This window comes from Drosophila santomea, chromosome 2L (genome assembly GCF_016746245.2).
Source record: "Drosophila santomea strain STO CAGO 1482 chromosome 2L, Prin_Dsan_1.1, whole genome shotgun sequence".
In the NCBI taxonomy this organism is placed as follows: domain Eukaryota; kingdom Metazoa; phylum Arthropoda; class Insecta; order Diptera; family Drosophilidae; genus Drosophila; species Drosophila santomea.
The window spans coordinates 22851842-22869983 of NC_053016.2; the positions used below are offsets into that span (position 1 = coordinate 22851842).

Below are 18142 nucleotides of genomic sequence, written 5' to 3' on the forward strand. Positions count from 1 at the left end.
CGACTATGCCGGCCCTTTCGAAATAAAAAATTATACAGGGAGAGCGTGTCTCATAACGAAGGGATACGTTTGTGTGTTTGTGTGTTTTTCCACGAAGGCTATCCATTTGGAACCCACTTCCGATCTAACAACCGAGAAATTTCTAGCGGCCTTTGCTCGTTTCGTAGCAAGGCGCGGTTGTCCTCAGCGGGTCCATTCGGATAATGGTAAGACCTTTGTGGGGGCGGCAACTTTGATTTCCAGGGACTTTCTCCAAGCTACCAAAGAGTCCGTGACTGATGCATATAGCCATCAGGGACTCGTATGGCGGTTCATCCCACCAGGGGCTCCACATATGGGGGGTTTGTGGGAAGCAGGGGTGAAAAGCTTCAAAACCCTGTTCCTTAAATCGACGTCAGCCCGCAAATACACATTTGAGGAGCTGGCGACGCTTCTCGCTAAGATTGAGGCTTGCCTTAACTCTAGACCCCTCTCCCCTATGTCCGAAGATCCCTCAGATTTGCTGGCCCTCACACCAGGCCATTTCCTCATTGGAGGGCCGTTGCTTTCCACGGCGGAACCCGAGATAAAGGGCGAAGCCAAGTCGATAATAAATCGATGGCAACACCTCAAGGCACAACATCAGCAGTTTAGTGCACGGTGGAAAGAGGAGTATCTTAAAGAACTCCATAAACGTAACAAATGGCAATTTCCGACCAGGAACCTCCAAGCCGACGATATGGTAGTTGTCAAGGAGGACAATCTACCACCGAACGAATGGCGGCTCGGCAGAATCGTTTCTGCCTTTCCAGGAGCCGACGACCGCATTCGAGTCGTTGAGATCCGTACGTCTCGCGGCACCATAAAACGCCCTGTCCACAAGGTTATTCTTCTACTGATGGAGGACAAAGAGTCCTCCGTTCCTAGGGATTAGGGCACTTCCCCCAGTCCGGGGCCCAGATAGTAGTCGGCTCATACTAAGCTTTTTATTTCTTTTATTGGCAGACTTACTACTCACTTCCTAAAAATAATGGCTCCTCGTCCTCGTGCCACGCAGTCGTTGGAGAGCAGACGTACTCGAGGTATTAAATCCTACCGCTGCCGAGTCTGCTCTGGAATCCATCTTCTTCGGAAGTGCAAGAGGTTCCACAAACTGAGCGCTGAAAAGCGCCTTCGGGCAGTACTTATTAATAAGTACTGCTCGAACTGCCTCGCCCATCAGCACTCAGGAGGAGACTGCCGCAGCCAAGACGGATGCAAGAAGTGTGGAGGAGACCACCACACCCTACTCCACATGCACGAGGTCCTCCCCGCTCCGACCCCGGGAGCGCTACCAGCTCCGACGCGCAGAGAGCGCCATCCCGCTGCACCTCGTCCGGTCCGGATTTCCGGCACTCCGCCACCAGCCCCAGTCGCCAACAATCGCCCGCGTCCGAAGGTCTCCGTCGCGTCTCCGTCGGTGGCAACGGGGCAGCAGAAGGCTGTCCCCATCCCCTTTTCATGAAAAGGAGTGGGCGGATTGACGTCCAAGATAAGTTGACTTCTGAATGGTTGTTGTTGTTGTGGTGGCTGCTGCTGATCAGTCCCTCCAGAAATGAAAAAGTCACGGGCTCGACTTCAGTTTTGCACTTTATTATCGCACTTGTAAAATAAGACTAACTTAAAACTAACATTTTGAGTACCGCGGGACCGCGGAGTGGTGAATAGAGCGAGAGGAGAGAGGGAGAGCGCGAGGAGAGAAGGAAAGCGCGAGGAGAGAAGGAGAGCGCGAGCAGCGGTGCTTGCGAGCCGTGGAGGAGCTTTACACTGCTTACGCTGCCGCTCAGTGGTTTGCGCCCTTCTGGCGTGAACATTCTCCCCCCCCTTGCGTAGGCAAAGGTATCCCTGGCCGGCTAGACAGCAGGATCGGCCTCTTCATTCCGTGCACGCTCCAGAAACGGTCCATCCGAACACCGTGTTCTGCGCGACGGGCAACCCATCCTCAATCTTTAGGAACCCCGGTTGGATCAGATTGGCATATACATCTGATCCCAACACGAGGGAGATGGTGGCCGGCCGGTGGAAGCGCTCGTCCGCGAGACGAACACCGTCAAATTTGGCCCTTGCGGCGTCGCTCACAGCTCGGATGGGTGTCCGGATCCTTAGATTGGGTTCGATCTTCAGGACGACGTTGAGTCGGAAGGTGCTTGTTCGGGACCGGAGTGTCACCGAGCAGACCTCGTCGTCTCCCAGCCGGGTGATGGGCAGCCGGAACGCAGCCGCCAACGACCGGTCGATGCTGCTCACCGGCATGCATGGGTCGATCATGGCGCCGGTCTCGAAAGTCTTCGAGCCCGTGTCCAGCACGACGACGGCTGTAGGCAGGATGGGGACAGCCTTCTGCTGCCCCGCTGCCACCGACGGAGACGCGACGGAGACCTTCGGACGCGGGCGATTGTTGGCGACTGGGGCTGGTGGCGGAGTGCCGGAAATCCGGACCGGACGAGGTGCAGCGGGATGGCGCTCTCTGCGCGTCGGAGCTGGTAGCGCTCCCGGGGTCGGAGCGGGGAGGACCTCGTGCATGTGGAGTAGGGTTTGGTGGTCGCCTCCACACTTCTTGCATCCGTCTTGGCTGCGGCAGTCTCCTCCTGAGTGCTGATGGGCGAGGCAGTTCGAGCAGTACTTATTAATAAGTACTGCCCGAAGGCGCTTTTCAGCGCTCAGTTTGTGGAACCTCTTGCACTTCCGAAGAGGATGGATTCCAGAGCAGACTCGGCAGCGGTAGGATTTAATACCTCGAGTACGTCTGCTCTCCAACGACTGCGTGGCACGAGGACGAGGAGCCATTATTTTTAGGAAGTGAGTAGTAAGTCTGCCAATAAAAGAAATAAAAAGCTTAGTATGAGCCGACTACTATCTGGGCCCCGGACTGGGGGAAGTGCCCTAAAGCTGGTGGCGGAGTGCCGGAAATCCGGACCGGACGAGGTGCAGCGGGATGGCGCTCTCTGCGCGTCGGAGCTGGTAGCGCTCCCGGGGTCGGAGCGGGGAGGACCTCGTGCATGTGGAGTAGGGTTTGGTGGTCGCCTCCACACTTCTTGCATCCGTCTTGGCTGCGGCAGTCTCCTCCTGAGTGCTGATGGGCGAGGCAGTTCGAGCAGTACTTATTAATAAGTACTACCCGAAGGCGCTTTTCAGCGCTCAGTTTGTGGAACCTCTTGCACTTCCGAAGAGGATGGATTCCAGAGCAGACTCGGCAGCGGTAGGATTTAATACCTCGAGTACGTCTGCTCTCCAACGACTGCGTGGCACGAGGACGAGGAGCCATTATTTTTAGGAAGTGAGTAGTAAGTCTGCCAATAAAAGAAATAAAAAGCTTAGTATGAGCCGACTACTATCTGGGCCCCGGACTGGGGGAAGTGCCCTAATCCCTAGGAACGGAGGACTCTTTGTCCTCCATCAGTAGAAGAATAACCTTGTGGACAGGGCGTTTTATGGTGCCGCGAGACGTACGGATCTCAACGACTCGAATGCGGTCGTCGGCTCCTGGAAAGGCAGAAACGATTCTGCCGAGCCGCCATTCGTTCGGTGGTAGATTGTCCTCCTTGACAACTACCATATCGTCGGCTTGGAGGTTCCTGGTCGGAAATTGCCATTTGTTACGTTTATGGAGTTCTTTAAGATACTCCTCTTTCCGCCGTGCACTAAACTGCTGATGTTGTGCCTTGAGGTGTTGCCATCGATTTATTATAGACTTGGCTTCGCCCTTTATCTCGGGTTCCGCCGTGGAAAGCAACGGCCCTCCAATGAGGAAATGGCCTGGTGTGAGGGCCAGCAAATCTGAGGGATCTTCGGACATAGGGGGGAGGGGTCTAGAGTTGAGGCAAGCCTCAATCTTAGCGAGAAGCGCCGCCAGCTCCTCAAATGTGTATTTGCGGGCTGACGTCGATTTAAGGAACAGGGTTTTGAAGCTTTTCACCCCTGCTTCCCACAAACCCCCCATATGTGGAGCCCCTGGTGGGATGAACCGCCATACGAGTCCCTGATGGCTATATGCATCAGTCACGGACTCTTTGGTAGCTTGGAGAAAGTCCCTGGAAATCAAAGTTGCCGCCCCCACAAAGGTCTTACCATTATCCGAATGGACCCGCTGAGGACAACCGCGCCTTGCTACGAAACGAGCAAAGGCCGCTAGAAATTTCTCGGTTGTTAGATCGGAAGTGGGTTCCAAATGGATAGCCTTCGTGGAAAAACACACAAACACACAAACGTATCCCTTCGTTATGAGACACGCTCTCCCTGTATAATTTTTTATTTCGAAAGGGCCGGCATAGTCGACCCCCGTGTAGGTGAACGCCCTCGAGAAGGAGACTCTATTTGTCGGGAAATCGCCCATCAGCTGTGTTTGGAGTCTCTTCTTGTAAATCGTGCAAATCTTACACGGATTGATCACAGCCTTCACCAGATTCTTGATTTTAGGAATCCAATACTTCGATCGGATCAGGCGTACGATCGATTGACTACCGCCATGAAGAGTAATCTGGTGGGTAAATTGGACGATGAGGCGCGACAGTCTACAGTCATAGGGGAGAATAATCGGATGACGTTCATCATATTGCAGGGTTTTGGAGGCAGTGAGACGGCCGCACGCCCTTAAAAGGCCGTGTTGGTCAATGAACGGGAAATAAATTCACCAAAGGACTTGACACTGGAAGAGGCCTTTTCTCGGTCAAATGCTGAAGCTCTTGGCCATATGCTCTGCGCTGCGCAATGGAGGTCAGAGTTCGTTCTGCCTCCCGGATCTCTTCACTTGTAGGGCGTGAATTGGGCAAGAACGAACCTTTGCGGCAGCGTTTAAGGAAGCGTTGAACATAGACCAGAACTCGCAGGGCCTTGTCCAATTTGGAGAAACGTTCGAGAAAGTCGATGGACGGGGCCTTGACAAAATGCACTTTGACCGCGCGCTGTTTTAGTTCTGTCACTGGAAGAGTGTCGCTTTGTGCTGGCCATAGCTCTCGTGGCCCTTGCAGCCACTCTGGTCCGTGCCACCAGAGATGGTTTTCTGCCAATTCATGTAGGGATACGCCTCGACTGGCTAGATCGGCGGAATTTTGTTCTGAGCGAACGTGTGCCCAACAGTCGACTGGCGTCGCCTGCGTGATCTTGGCAACTCTGTTGGCCACAAATGTGGTCCAGTTGCACGCAGGCTTTCGTAGCCAGGCTAAGACGATTGTGGAATCTGTCCAGCAGCGGATATCTGAATTGGCGGAGGGCATGTGCGGAAGGATTGCTGTCACCATTTCGGTTAACAGCACGGCACCACAGAGCTCTAGCCGAGGAAGGGAGACGGTTTTTACCGGGGCCACTCGTGTTTTGGCTGTAAGCAGGCGAGTCAGGATCCTTTCCCCCATCTCGACGCGGATGTATATAGCCGCTCCATAGGCTCTCTGAGACGCGTCACAGAAACCGTGGTGCTCTATGATTACCTCAGGCTGGTACCAGATCCATCTCGGAACGCGGATCTGGTTGAGGTCGGAATACTCGTCTAAAAACGATTGCCACCGCTGACTCATTTCAGTGGGAAGCTTATCGTCCCAGCCTAAGTTCTGCAACCAAATCTCCTGCATGAACATTTTTGAACGGATTATGAACGGCGCGAGCCACCCGGCAGTATCGAACAACCTAGCGATTTGGGACAAAACTTCCCGCTTTGTATAGGAGGGTTCCACAACTATTTCGGGGGGAACGAAATAAAATTCGTCGGACTTTGCCCTCCACCGAATACCGAGCTTCTTGGCCGTGCTTTCGGCATCGATGTCGAGGAACTCGCTATGAAGGAGGTGTTCGGCCGGGACGTCTTTAAGGACGCTTTTGTTGTTCGAGGTCCACTTTCTTAGCGGAAACCCGGAGGCACTTAGGGCTGCTTGCAACTCTCGAATCGAACTTTGGGCTTCGTTTACGGAATTCGCCCCTGCCAGAACGTCGTCGACGTACATGTGCTGCTGGATGATGCGGCTGGCATTTGGAAATGGCGCTTGGATATCCTCTGCCAGCTGTTGCAAGACTCGAATGGCGAGGAAGGGGGCGCAGTTGACCCCGAAGGTAACTGTTTTTAGTTCAAAGTCTCGGATATCTCCTTCCTTGTTTCGGAACAGCATTCTTTGAAACGGGGTATGTTTTGGATCGACCCAGATCTGACGATACATTTTCGTAATGTCTGCACTGAAGACGTATTGAAAATAACGCCATTTCAGGACCTGGATCGTTAGATCGGATTGTAAGACTGGACCAGCATGAAAGATATCATTTAAGCTGGTCCCATTTGCCGACGGACTTGAAGCGTTGAATACAACGCGAAGCTTTGTAGTGGTGCTTTCGGGCTTAACTACCGCGTGATGAGGAAGATGATACGAGGGAGAATTGTGAGTCGGCGGAACTTCTTTCATATGACCCAGATCCAGGTACTCCTGGATCACGCTGTCATATTGCTCTTTTAAGGGGAAGTCTCTTTTTAAACGATTTTCGTTTCTAAGAAACTGAGCTAACGCAATGGACCTTGAATATCCTAAATCGGAACCGGTATTCTCGGGGTCCCGGAACGGGAGCGTCACCACGTACCTCCCGCTTGCGTCTTTTGTTGTTGTTTGGAGGAAGTTCCTTTCACAATAGGAGTCCGACTCTTTTACCATCTTTACTGGTAGATCCTCCACCTCCCAGAACTTGCTGAGAAGCGTGTCGAGCGAATCAGGGTCGCCTATTTGGTGCACCTGGGTCGTGAAGGATGCGACCCGTTTCGGTTTACCCTTGGAAATCGGCCCCGTTAGCACCCACCCGAAAATAGTTTCTTGGCCCAGGAGCGAGCCGCAAATATTTTGTCGGGTGCCATCCATCATTATGGATGGTAGAATGTCAGCCCCGATCAGTACATCAATTTGAGAGCTCTCAAAAAAGGTAGGATCTGCCCAGCGGAGTGCGGGCAGGTCCTTCAAAGAATTCCGAGGGATCGGATAGGAGGGCAGTTTGCCTGAGAGCTCCGGAAGGACGTACGCTTCAGTGTCTAACTGTAGACCTGGCTTAGTAGGAGAGCGAATCCCGAAGTGACACAGCTTCGAGGATTTCGCGGAGACCGAATGATTTAACCCGGAGACATGGGTCTGGGTGTTGCGGAATGGCAACTTGATGAGGTTGAACAGGCGCTCTGAAATGAACGTCGCCTCGGATCCCGAGTCGATTAAGGCTCGGGCTCGGTAGTTCGTCCCCAAATGGCACACGTCAATGATCGCTGTGCTCAGTAGGACGGCTGAACTGCCGGACGCGAAAAAAGTTTGCACCGCTGAGGTGCTTGCCGATGCATTTCTGCTGGAGGGTCTCGGAGGTTGCTGTGTAGGGGGCGAGGTTGAGGAACTCGCATTTTCGGAATTTGGGGGGCTGCGATGCAGCAGCGTATGGTGCCTGCCCTTACATGTAAAGCAGCTGTGTGTGCTTGTGCAGTCGCGTAGCTGGTGACCTCTGGCAAAACAATTCAGACATAGCTGCTTCTTTTTTATATAGCCGGAGCGCGAGTCAACAGACATTTGAAGAAAACGCGGGCACAATCTGACCGGATGGTTCTCCTTAGAACATAAGTCACACCCTTTCTGTTTGGTGCTGACCTTTGTCTCGAAGGATTGAAGCCTTTTTGGAACTGCCTGAGTCGGTTTCATATCTTCGATGGCTTCCAATGTCCGATACCTTTCGCTCAGGAAGGCATTCATTTCTTCCCAAGCTGGGATCTCGGATTTGGCAGTTAGCGACTGTTCCCATAAGGACAGGGTCTGCTTGGGCAGTTTGCTCGCGCAAAGGAAAACCAAGAGACAATCCCAGTTTTCTGTGGATACCTGGGAATGCGCTAGTGCTGTTAAACACCCCTGAATCGTGGATTGTAGCTCTTTCAGAGCATGACCAGATTCTTGCGAAATTGAATTTAAGTTAAAAAGGAGCTTGAGCTGGCTGTTGACTAAAAATCGCTTATTTCCTTTTCATGGTCCTTCGAGTCCGCGACACATCGTGATCCTGCCAGCGCTCCTTGCGGAAAAAATCAAGATAAGTACGGCTTTATATCCTATTCCGTCCGTGGTCGCCATTTTCGTTTTTTTTTCCAACGGCGTTATTCTTTCCGTTCATCCAAATCAAGTGAAAAGTGAAAATTAAGTGAAAATATATAAGTACATGCGCCCAGCCACCGTGATTACTTCTTTTTTAAGTGCATAAAAAAGCACTTTGCCAATACCGGCCCCCTACTTCGTCTCACGGTGATCCGCTGGTATCCAAGCGCATATACATATATATAAATACATTTTTTTAAAACACTGTCCAAAATTCACTATTATCGTCCGCTGCTAAACTGCTGTTTTTTTTTTTGCCTCAATATAAAATACAAACCACAAATTCAAATAAATTAAATCAAATATACATATACGTATTTAGCAAAATTTTACATACACATAAAATTATACATACCCATAAATACATATCCATACATATATATCCATACACATATAAATATACATATCCATGTAAATATACATATACATATTCCAATAAAATTTACATCTACATACATATATAAAAATCACTCCATATATTTAACCAGTTTAATACACAAATAAAACATATTTCCAAAAATAATAAATAATATCGAATCCGAACTGAGAACAAATTTTATTTCTTGTCTCAAAATAAAACACAAATTTCGACATACAGAATAAAATAAAATCTGACTTTTTCTTCCGTTATTACATTACATATATATGTTTAAATTCCAAATAATACATACATACATACACACAGTCGCGACTTACATAGGCTTGCCAAGTGCAAGTTCTTTCGTCTCCTCTTTGTTCTTAATTGCCCTGACAAAAACCGGCGCATAGCGACGAAAGAATACCCTATAATCGAAACATAAAATAAAATAAATAAGTCCGACGACAAAATTTAAGAAAAAACTGACCCGATTATTTAATAATTATTTAAGCCAAATAATAATTTTTTACAAGCTATTTCTGGCTCCTATTTCTGGTTCCTAAATTAAAATAATTATTTATCAGTTCCACCCAAATTTATCAGCCTCCCTACTTGGCTTTTTGGCGTGTTTGTTGGTTTTTTTGGTGTTTATGTTTCGCATCCGTTTGTCGCGATTTTTTCGTTGTGGTCCTAAATCCGGTAGCTATTTTTATAAATTATTAGCTATCATCCGAACTCTATTCGGTAGCTATTATTTAGCTATTTTTCCACAAATTCGAATTTATAGCTATTTTCTATATATTAGCTATTTGTTTTCGGGATTTCAAGTCGGTAGCGATTTTTTATAAATTATTGGCTATTACCCAGACTCCATCTGTTAGCTATTTTTTTAGCTATTTTTTCCATAAATTCAAATTTATAGCTATTTTCTATATATTAGCTATTTTTTTCGGGATCTCAAGTCAGTAGCGATTTTTTATAAATTATTGGCTATTACCCAGACTGCATCTGGTAGCTATTATTTAGCTATTTTTTCCATAAATTCCAATTTATAGCTATTTTCTATATATTAGCTATTTTGTTTTTTTCGGTTTCCAGTCGGTAGCGATTTTTTATAAATCATTGGCTATTATCCAGACTCCAGCTGGTAGCTTTTTTAGCTATTTTTTCTAGAAATTGCAATTCATAGTTTTTTTTATAAATTTGAGCTATTGTTTGCATCCCAATTGCTACTTTCTCCCGAATTCCGACGGGATTCTTTGTCCATCCAGATTTGGGTGCTCTCTGTGTCTGGTTCTTTTTCGATTCCACATTTTTTGCGGCGGGCAGGCCTTCTTGACTTCCTTCTCCTAGGGCACAGCTGAGCATGCCCCTAGAGGGAGACAAGAAAAAGACACCCGCACCTGGAAAAGAACAAAAGTTCAACCCGCAATCTCCGCTATCCACTCGCGGTAAGCCAGCACCCAAGTCCGTTAGTCCCAGGGTCAAAACCGCGACTCCCACTCCGAAAGCAAAGGTTTTGCCATCGACTAGTTCGAAGACAACTCCTAGGATTGTCATATTCCGACCAGTGCCACGAGCGTCTAGTGAGTCTTCTCTATCGAGAAAATCCGAGATTTCCTCCGCGTCACACGCTCTACCACAAAGAAAATGGCATCCTCTGAGCAGCCAACGCCCGCAACCGCAGCGTTGCATAAATTCATCGCCGTCAGCGATCGCGTAAGCCTTTTCGAAGCGAAGATCAACACTCCTGATCAAGCCTCTCCGTCCCTACACACGTTACAAGTCCGTCTGCAACAGGTGCGAGCCTTATGGGACAAAGTGGAAAGAGAGTACGAAACATGCTCTGACCTAATGGCCCAATAAGGATCCCTCGACACAGTGTCTATTCTCCAGGCCAAATATGACTACTGCTACTCAGTATACGAGTCATGTGCAGCACAAATTGGCGAAACAATCGACAGAGCAACGCCTCAAGTCGCGCAAGCACCCTCTCAGCCGCTAATTTCGTCCGGCTGCCGCTTACCTCCATGCGACACGGAAGTCTTCGATGGCGACTACCTCCGATGGCCCACTTTCCGGGACCTATTCACGGCAATTTACGTAAACAACCCCAGGCTGACTCCGGTCGAGAAGCTATTCCATCTCCTAACGAAAACAAGTGGCGAAGCAAAAGCCATCGTGGCGAAATCTCCTCTCACGAATGATGGTTTTGCTTCCGCGTGGGAGGCGCTTCGAGATCGGTTCCGGGTCTTTACAACAATCCCGGCATGTACAAGGTTCCTTGCTGGGGTTGGGTTCGACTCCAAGCTCTCTACATTTTTGCAGAATTATTAACTCTGCTGATTGCATGCCTCCTAGTTTTGTTAGAAATAGGTATGCAGCCCCGTGGGTAATCATTCTCAATCCAAACATCACATAGTTTCGCTCCACGCCAAGATAACTTTGAAGGGTATTCAGTTAAGAATACCAACTTCGGTGATTCGTTGCAATCAATTCTCGATGAAGTGTTGGACTGTAGTACTTATGTGTCGAAATGTTTATTACCTAAGAAAGAAATGTGTATAAATTGTGGTAACTTGTGGTACTATTTCAGTTGCCACTGCATGTCTCATACGGTGAAATCATTCTAGGCCAGAAATAAAAATTCCGAAGTCTGGCTAGGAATTTGTCCAACCCCCCATGTCCTGCGGTCATTATGAGAATGGCAGCATTGCATTCCAATTCAGTTAAAGTATAATTAGCTGAAACAGCTAATACGAACCCACGAACCGCCAAATACGGTCAGTGTTGAAATTTCTCCTTGCACTTTCACAAGCTAAGTAACGAGTATCAGATAGTCGGGGAACTCGACTCTAGCATTCTTTTTTTTTAGTTCTTGTATAAGAACTAATAATTCGATAGGTTGGTAGGTCCTTTCGCCGGAGACGGGAACGCCTGCTGAGCTGGGCCCAAGAACGCTGCCTTGGGGGACTCCAGCCTCAATTTTATGATCAGTGGAAGTGACAGTGTTGCACCGTATTGAAAACTTTCTATCATAGAGGTAAGACTTTAGAAGCTTGTGTGTGTTTTCGGGTAGGGCTGTTTTAACTTAAAACATTAGGCCGTCAAGCCAGACTCTGACGAATGCTTGGGATACGTCTAAAAATACTGCTGTTACAGCTCTTACTTTTGTTGTTATACGATTCACCTGTTCAATGGTTCCGTAGCTTTCGCGAAATCCAAATTGATGGACTGGGATTATGTTGTGGGTTCTCAGATGTAGATTAAGTCGGATCAGCAGGCATAGTTTAGACTATAGACTTATTGGTCTGTAAGATGAAGGGACTGTGTGGTGCTTACCAGGCTTTGGAATCATTATGATAATAGATCTCTTCCATTGTTGTGGAAAGAAACCATATTTGGTGATGGCATTAAAGAGCTGGGTTATGTAGCGAACTGCAGAGTGTGGCAGCTCGATGATCATTTCCGGTGTTAAAAGGTCGCAACCGGGGGATTTTTTTGGGCTGCGATTGTCTTTGATTATTTTAATGACTTCTTTTGGACGAAACACAATTGAGGTCTGTTAGTGGTGGCAGTTTACGGGTTAGGACGGTAGCGCCAATGTGTTAGTAGCCTGGTTTGGCGTGAATACATTTTGTGGGTGTGAGGCAAATGTGGTGGCTCTGTCTACATCAGCTGTCTACGGGCCCAGCCAACTGCGGAATTCCTTATCGGCAAAACGGTTTCAGTCGGTGGGCGGAGAGTTGAGTGAGCTCTCCACAGTGACTTATGTTTCGTACCTGCTGGTGTGAGTTGCTCTATATATCGGCACTGGTCGTCTTCCTCCTGTTGTTTCAGTGCGTTGGCCAGTTTCCTTATGGCTACTTTTAGCTTTTGTTTTGCTGTTGGGGATCTGGTATATTGCCATTCTCTGCGTAGGCGTCGTTTTACGTGGACTAGTTGCTCGATTTGTACGTTGATCTTATTCGAATTAATTGTTTGTGGTTTTTGGTGTTGCAGTAAGAGCTGCTGCAGTAAGGCTGGATTGCAATGTACCCGCGCAACTCTCTATATAAGATTAAGAATTGAGTTTTGGGTTTAGCTCAATGTGTGAACTTATATATTTTTTATACCTGAGCCAATTTGTTTTGTGTGAAGTCAGTCTGTATGGTGGTTTCACGTATTCTGCGTACCGACGGAGGGTAATAAGTACAGGCGAGTGATCAGATGACGGCTCTGGCAGACATTCAGCTTTGACCAAGCTGCGGGCAATATTTTTCGTAACTGCGAAGTCGATCAGGTCAGGCAGCTTATTGAGGTCTGAGGTAGGAGTCCCAGGAGGAACATGCTCAAGTTTATTAGTGGCTTTTATTATAGTCTTATAAAGCTGTTTTCCTTTTGGATTCACAAGGCGCGATCCCCAGTGAGTGTGTTCAGCGTTGTAGTCGCCTGCTGCAATGAAGTGTGGCCCTAGTGCTTGGAAGAACTCCAGGAATTTATCTTCCAATACTTTGAAACGGGGAGGGCAGTATACGGGCTTCATACGGTTCCTTATGAGTATGGCGGTCCCACCGTGTGCTTTTCCGTCGGTGTGAATTGTACCATAGAAGTGGTAGTCTCTCATTTGAAAATTGTACTTTCTTGTGAGATGAGTTTCCGAACGAAGCATTACGTCGATATGCTTCTCATATAGGAATTGAGCTAGCCCAAGTTTGCGCAGTGAAACGCCATTGGCGTTTGCACTTGCACTATGATGCAGCCAGCGATTTGCTCAGTGGTGTCCAAAATCTTCAAAGCCGGATGTGAGCGTTAGACTAGTCCGACAATTCCCGAAGCGATGCCACTGAACCATTTCGTACTACTTTTATACCCAGAATCTCGGTGACGTGTGCCTGAAAATCGAGACGCCGATTTTCAACCCTTTTTTGAAGCAACTCTAAAGCCGCTTCGTAGTTGCCGTTAGAAATCTCCAATGATCGGATAGTTTCCAACGCCGAATTCCTCAAACATGACCGCAGATGCTGAAATTTCTCAATGTTGGAGAGCTCCGGATGGCTGTCGATTATGCTCGTGAACACGGAGTAAAAATCCGCCCAGTTTGCGTAGCCCCCTCCAAACGTTGGCAGCTGCACAGGCGGCAACGGCAACGGCATCGGCCTCGGCCGCGGCTGCGTCTGATGACCACTACACCATCCGCAAGCGTCGAGTGCGGCGCGAAATGCACATTGCGTTTGGCTATTTCCGCGCGCACACTAGCCTTGAATTCTACGATGAATTCATCGAAACTCTCGCTCATTTCACTGCCAATTTCGTCGAAATCTAATTTCTGCAGTTCTGTATTCAAAACATTAAAGGCACTTTGCAGTTCATCAATCTGCTGCAGCCTCACTGTAAGAGTTGGTTCGTCGTAACCGCTTTCAGCGGGCATAGCAACAAATCGCTTAAAATTCGGTTCAGCGGGAAGATGAGCACAAAATAACGGCGAAAACGCCAGCGGAGTCAATGTACGTAACGGGGCTGGCTGCACTTGATATATGTAGCAATATATGTACAGCGGTTTGCACTATGGGCATCGCAACTGCTACTAATTCGGCTTACAATTTTACGAGTATAAGATTAGTCTACTGCACAGTTTTGGCAGCTGCATGACCCAACAGTAGTTTCAATTTACGTACTAAAATTTTATTTATTTTGTTTTTTAGTATCAAACTGAAATTCCCAGTTATCACATAGTAAAATTCCCAACTTTTGCAACAGAGAACACGTGTTAATATATTAGATTAAGCCATATATATGCTTTATGACCAATTTTTTTTTTAGTCTTTTAAATCCAATGTCAATTATTTAGGTAGTGGAAAAAATTTACCTTTGAGATATTTATTTATATTAATCAACTATGTGCAGAACGACCTTTTTTAAAATGTAATGAAAATATATGTGCATATATGTATGTGGGCTGCTTTCCCAAATCTCACTAATATAAAATGGCCGATCTCTAACGTCCCAACGAACGAAAAGAGCAACAACTACAGACGAAGAATGATGCTAACTAGGGGGGTGGCGAATTCGCAAAGGCAACAATCAACAAGGAGCAAGAGCCCACGGCTTCGGAGTACTGCAAGACGGCAGGAGAGAATTGAGAACTCTGTTTAATGTTTTTATAATCAGACTTTTGAGAATGAAGGGATACAGGTGCGAATATTGATGGATTCGGAGCAGTTTTACTACAGATGAGTGTCGACGATGGTCAACTACATCATGTGTATTCTATGCCAAAAAAGTCCACAGATGCTCAGCGTAAATACAGCAGCTATGAGCTAGAAATAATGGCTGTCATCGAAGTTTTGTCAAAGTTTAGGGAGTATTTGTTAGGCATTAATTTTAAACTGTTTACTGACTGCAACGCTATTACTTAAACTTTATAAAAAACAAAGAAGATATCATAAGTACTGCTTTACTGTACTGATAAGAGCAATCAAAGAAGTTTTAAGCGATACAAAAGGGCAACATTTAGATGTCATTAAATCTACAACAGGTATACTGTACAAACTTGTAGTGCCAAATGAAATGCAGAAGCGAAACATAGGCAGTGCCCATGACAAAGGTAATTTTCCTACAAAGAAGACAAATCAGTAATTTGCCGAGTAGATTGAAGACAAGATTAAAAATTAATCCAGTGCTGTATTCCTTACCTTTTGAACGGATCGCAACCAAGGTAAGAAAAAAGGATTACTTCACCCGCTCCAGAAAGAAGACGTCCCATTGCTTACATACCCTATTGACTTTCTAAGTCCGCTTGAGTCAACGTATAAGGACTACAAGCTCGTTTTGACTGTAATCGATTTATTTACGAAATTTTCTATCCAACGAAGTAAACCACAGCAAACGAAGTGATTGATAAAGACCCGGCATTTACATCGCAAGACTGTGAAATATTGCGACTACGAGGGTATAAAGCTAGTGAAGACGATTACTGGCTTGCTAAGGGTAAACTGACAGGCTGAGCGACTAAATTTGATTACAATTTCAGTACTCTTAAATTTAAGTATCGATGATCCCACGAATTGGTAACGCAATGTCAACAGAGTGCATCAGGCGATCAACTCAACGTATTATTAATACGACTCTGTTGAGATACTGACGAAGACTCAGATACTGAAGCTGAAGAACGAGAACAAGAGACGTAAAATCTTCAACGCAAGCAAGAGGATATGATATTAGTAACCTAAGAAGGAAGAAATAACCGAACGACCAAGCAAGCCGGCTACCATTTAAAAAAATACAAGAGAGAACGCTAGAGAATGAACACGGCGCGGGCACACCAAGGAACAGATACGCTGACACCATCAGAAACAAACCCAGAAGTATTTTTTTCGAAAGCAACAAGCTTCGCTCCATGGCCTATACCCACCGCTAACAAGATAACATTTGTTAACGTTTTAAAATCAGGTTTGACGCCTCCACCCCAAAACATCCAACAAAACTATAGCACAACTGAACAGCAAGAAACAAAAACTGAAGCCATGATGAAAGCCTTACAACAGAGCGTGATGGAGTTTATGACATTCATGAGGACCACCATTCAAGACATGATGCGTAACCAAAACCTTTTGATACAAATGCTTATAGCCCAACAATCAAAATAAACAATGGCTACCTTACGCATAGCTACGTGCAACGCCAATGGCGTTTCACAGCGCAAACTTGAGCTAGCTCAATTCCTATATGAGAAGCATATCGACGTAATGCTTCTTTCAGAAACTTATCTCACAAGCAAGTACAATTTTCAAATGAGAGACTACCACTTCTATGATACAAATCACACCGACGGAAAAGCACACGGTGGGACCGCCATACTCATAGGGACCGTATGAAGCACCACTTTTACAAAGAGTTTGCTGAAAATCATCTGCAGGCCACATCTATCAACATACAGCTGGAGGACAACACTCACCTCACACTAGCGGCCGTATACTGCCCTCCCCGTTTCACAGTATTGGAAGATAAATTCCTGGAGTTCTTCCAAGCACTATTGCCACACTTCATTGCAGCAGGCGACTACAACGCTAAACATACTCACTGGGGATCGCGACTTGTGAATCCAAAAGGAAAACAGCTTTATAAGACTATAATAAAAGCCACTAATAAACTTGAGCATGTTTCTCCTGGGACTCCTACCTCAGACCTCAATAAGCTGCCTGACCTGATCGACTTCGCAGTTACGAAAAATATTGCCCGCAGCTTGGTCAAAGCTGAATGTCTGCCAGATCTGTCATCTGATCACTCGCCTGTACTTATTCACCTCCGTCGGTACGCAGAATACGTGAAACCACCATACAGACTGAGTTCACACAAAACAAATTGGATCAGGTATAAACAAGAGAGAACGCTATAGTCGAGTTCCCCGACTATCTGATACCCGTTACTCAGCTAGTAGAAGTGCGAAGGAGAGTCTTCAACACTGACAGTTTTTGGAGGTTTGTGGGCGTTCGAGTGGGCGTGGCAAAACGTTTTTTGGCAAGTTGATAGAAATTTACAAGACTGATACAAAAAAGAAAAAATATCTAAACATTTTTCAAAAGTGTGGGCGTGGCAGCTTCGGGCGGTTTGTGGGCGTTAGAGTGGGCGTGGCAAAACGTTTTTTGGCAAATCGATATAAATTTACAAGACGAATACAAAAATAAAAAAGATCAAATTAATTTTCAAAAGTGTGGGCGTGGCAGTTTTGGGCGGTTTGTGGGCGTTAGAGTGGGCGTAGCAACATGAATCGATAAACTTGCGCTGCGTCTATGTCTCTGTAGTCTGTATGCCTAATCTAAACTTTATAGCTTTTGAAGTTCCTGAGATCTCAGCGTTCATACGGACGGACAGACAGACAGACGGACAGACAGACGGACAGACAGACGGACGGACGGACAGACGGACATGGCCAGATCGACTCGACTATTGATCTTGATCAAGAATATATATACTTCATATGGTCGGAAACGCTTCCTTCTGCCTGTTACATACTTTTCAACGAATCTAGTATACCCTTTTACTCTACGAGTAACGGGTATACAAATATATAAGTTCACACATTGAGCTAAACCCAAAACTCAGTACTGAATCTTATATAGAGAGTTGCGCGAGTACATTGCAATCCATCCTTACTGCAGCAGCTCTTGCTGCAACACCAAAAACATTACAATTAACTCAAATAAGACCAACGTACAAATCGAGCCACTCATCCACGTAAAACGACGCCTACGCAGAGAATGGCAATCTACCAGATCACCAACAGCAAAACGAAAGCTATAGGTAGCCACAAGGAAACTTGCCAACGCCCTGAAACAACAGGAGGAAGACGACCAGTGCCGATATATAGAGCAACTCACACCAGCAGGTACGAAACATAAGTCACTGTGGAGAGCTCACTCAACTCTCCGCCCACCGACTGAAACCGTTTTGCCGATAAGGAATTCCGCAGTTGGCTGGGCCCGTAGACAGCTGATGTAGACAGAGCCACCACATTTGCCTCACACCCACAAAATGTATTCACGCCAAACCAGGCTACTAACACATTGGCGCTACCGTCCTAACCCGTAAACTGCCACCACTAACAGACCTCAATTGTGTTTCGTCCAAAAGAAGTCATTAAAATAATCAAAGACAATCGCAGCCCAAAAAAATCCCCCGGTTGCGACCTTTTAACACCGGAAAT

The 18142-nt window shown here is 46.7% G+C and overlaps 2 protein-coding genes across 2 annotated transcripts; both read right to left on the minus strand.

Annotated features, from left to right (window-relative positions):
- Nucleotides 1–1883: 1883 nt before the first annotated feature.
- On the minus strand, nucleotides 1884–3404 carry LOC120455550. Its single transcript, XM_039641895.2, has 2 exons — nucleotides 2911–3404; nucleotides 1884–2432 (listed from the first exon to the last, which is right to left on the minus strand). Exons 1-2 carry the CDS (start codon nucleotides 3281–3283, stop codon nucleotides 1894–1896), a joined length of 912 nt encoding a protein of 303 aa, XP_039497829.1. The 5' UTR covers nucleotides 3284–3404; the 3' UTR covers nucleotides 1884–1893.
- LOC122756480 lies at nucleotides 3380–7709 on the minus strand. The gene is made up of 3 exons (XM_044006298.1): nucleotides 7608–7709; nucleotides 4796–7334; nucleotides 3380–3795 (listed from the first exon to the last, which is right to left on the minus strand). The coding sequence occupies exons 1-3, from the start codon at nucleotides 7707–7709 to the stop codon at nucleotides 3380–3382; spliced, it is 3057 nt and encodes a 1018-aa protein (XP_043862233.1).
- Between the last annotated feature and the right edge of the window lie 10433 nt (nucleotides 7710–18142).

Coding starts and splice junctions, on each gene's coding strand:
- LOC120455550 (XM_039641895.2), bottom strand. CDS start 3,283: ATGGCTCCTCGTCCTCGTGCCACGCAGTCGTTGGAGAGCAGACGTACT. Junction 2,433..2,910: donor GATTTCCGGCACTCCGCCAC/CAGCTTTAGGGC, acceptor GCACTCCGCCAC/CAGCCCCAGTCGCCAACAAT.
- LOC122756480 (XM_044006298.1), bottom strand. CDS start 7,709: ATGAATGCCTTCCTGAGCGAAAGGTATCGGACATTGGAAGCCATCGAA. Junction 7,335..7,607: donor TTCAATCCTTCGAGACAAAG/GTCAGCACCAAA, acceptor CCCCCTACACAG/CAACCTCCGAGACCCTCCAG. Junction 3,796..4,795: donor CCTTAAACGCTGCCGCAAAG/GTTCGTTCTTGC, acceptor AAGATCCCTCAG/ATTTGCTGGCCCTCACACCA.